This window comes from Vollenhovia emeryi, unplaced genomic scaffold (genome assembly GCF_000949405.1).
Source record: "Vollenhovia emeryi isolate VEMERY1.0 unplaced genomic scaffold, V.emery_V1.0 DF948069.1, whole genome shotgun sequence".
Taxonomy (NCBI): domain Eukaryota; kingdom Metazoa; phylum Arthropoda; class Insecta; order Hymenoptera; family Formicidae; genus Vollenhovia; species Vollenhovia emeryi.
This window is the reverse complement of record NW_011958297.1, coordinates 1-1,552: the sequence shown is the minus strand read 5'-3', so window position 1 is coordinate 1,552 and position 1,552 is coordinate 1. Positions and strand designations below refer to the sequence as shown.

The following is a 1,552-nucleotide window of genomic DNA, read 5'->3' as shown; positions in this document are numbered from 1 at the left end:
TACTCCCCCCGTTGAGAGGGGAACGATCAACTGTTGCATATAAATTTCGTGTTTATAATGTGTTATAATTACGCATTTCGTTTACGCATCGGTGAGACGCATTTCGGTTACGCATGGTTAGGACGCATTTCGGTTACGCATTGTTAGTACGCATTTCGGTTACGCATTGTTAGTCGATTGGCAATGGGCACAGCAGCTTAGTTGTCCTCTTTAGTTCCCCGGTGGCCGTTTGGATGGTGGCCGCCCGCGCTACGCCGTCCTCGCCTGGGTGTAGCTCGGTGATTTTACCCATTGCCCATTGTGAACACGGCAGGTTCTTATCCTTTATGAGTGCGACTGTTCCAACCTTCAGTTTCGGTCCGTCTTTGTCCCACCTTTGACGTTTTTGACACTCGTTTAGGTATTCAAGATACCATCGAGCCCAGAAGTCTTGCCGTACCTTCGTGATATGTTTCCAGCAAGACAACCGATTAGCTGGAACAGACGATAAATCGCCCTCCGGGAGGGTCGTTAGCGGCTTTCCAATTAAGTAATGAGCCGGTGTTAACACCAACATATCGTTCGGATCGGAGGAAAGGGAGGTGATAGGTCTGGAATTTAGGACACCTTCGACCTCAACTACAAACGTATTTAACTCCTCGAATGTGAATAAGGAGTCGCCCACCACTCTACGGAAGTGATGTTTGAACAACTTTACCGTGGATTCCCATAACCCGCCGAAGTGCGGTGCTATTGGCGGTATGAAGTGCCACTTAATGCGATGTTCGCTAGCGAATCTTTCTACACAATTTTTGTGTTTCTCCGAATTAAATAAGGCGTACACTTCCTTTAACTGACTGTTTGCGCCCACAAAGTTAGTTCCGTTGTCAGTGTGGATATGGGCCGGCAATCCACGTCTAGCAGCGAATCGTCGCAACGCCGCCAGGAAACCGTCAGACGATAAATCGCTCACCACCTCTAGATGTGTTGCCTTTATTGCCATGCATACGAATATACACACATAGACCTTGATTCGCGTTCGATTACGGTGTTTTTTCTCCTTTATATAAAAGGGGCCGCAATAATCTATTCCCGTATTGGTGAAGGGTATCGCGTCGCGTATACGAGCCGACGGGAGATTGCCCATTTTATATTCAATCGCCTTGGCGTCGAAACGAAAACAGCGCGTGCAGGCGCGTATTACCTTGCGTACTTGATTCCGGCCGTCGAGTATCCAAAATCTCTGACGGAGAATGTATAGGGTAGTCTGAATTCCCGCGTGATAATGGTTTTCGTGCGACTCGCGGATAATTTGATCGGTTATAGGATGCCGACTCGGAAGTAATACCGGGTGCTTTCGTGAGAATGTTAGTTTCGAGTTTTGGAGACGCCCTCCTACGCGAATCAAGTCATTTTCATCCAAGAACGGATCTAAACTAATGAGTCTACCTTTGTTTATCGCCTGTTTGCTCTTAAGTTTTTTGATCTCCTCGGAAAATTGCGCGGCTTGTGTGAGTTTTAATATACATGTTTCCGCTTCGTTTATTTCCTCCGCATTTAATGTTCCGCCGCG

At 47.2% G+C, this 1,552-nt stretch overlaps 1 protein-coding gene across 1 annotated transcript; it reads right to left on the bottom strand.

Moving 5' to 3' along the window:
• Positions 1–169: 169 nt before the first annotated feature.
• LOC105557165 lies at positions 170–982 on the bottom strand. The gene has a single exon (XM_012004335.1). It carries the CDS (start codon positions 980–982, stop codon positions 170–172), a length of 813 nt encoding a protein of 270 aa, XP_011859725.1.
• Positions 983–1,552: the final 570 nt, after the last annotated feature.

Coding starts and splice junctions, on each gene's coding strand:
- LOC105557165 (XM_012004335.1), bottom strand. CDS start 982: ATGGCAATAAAGGCAACACATCTAGAGGTGGTGAGCGATTTATCGTCT.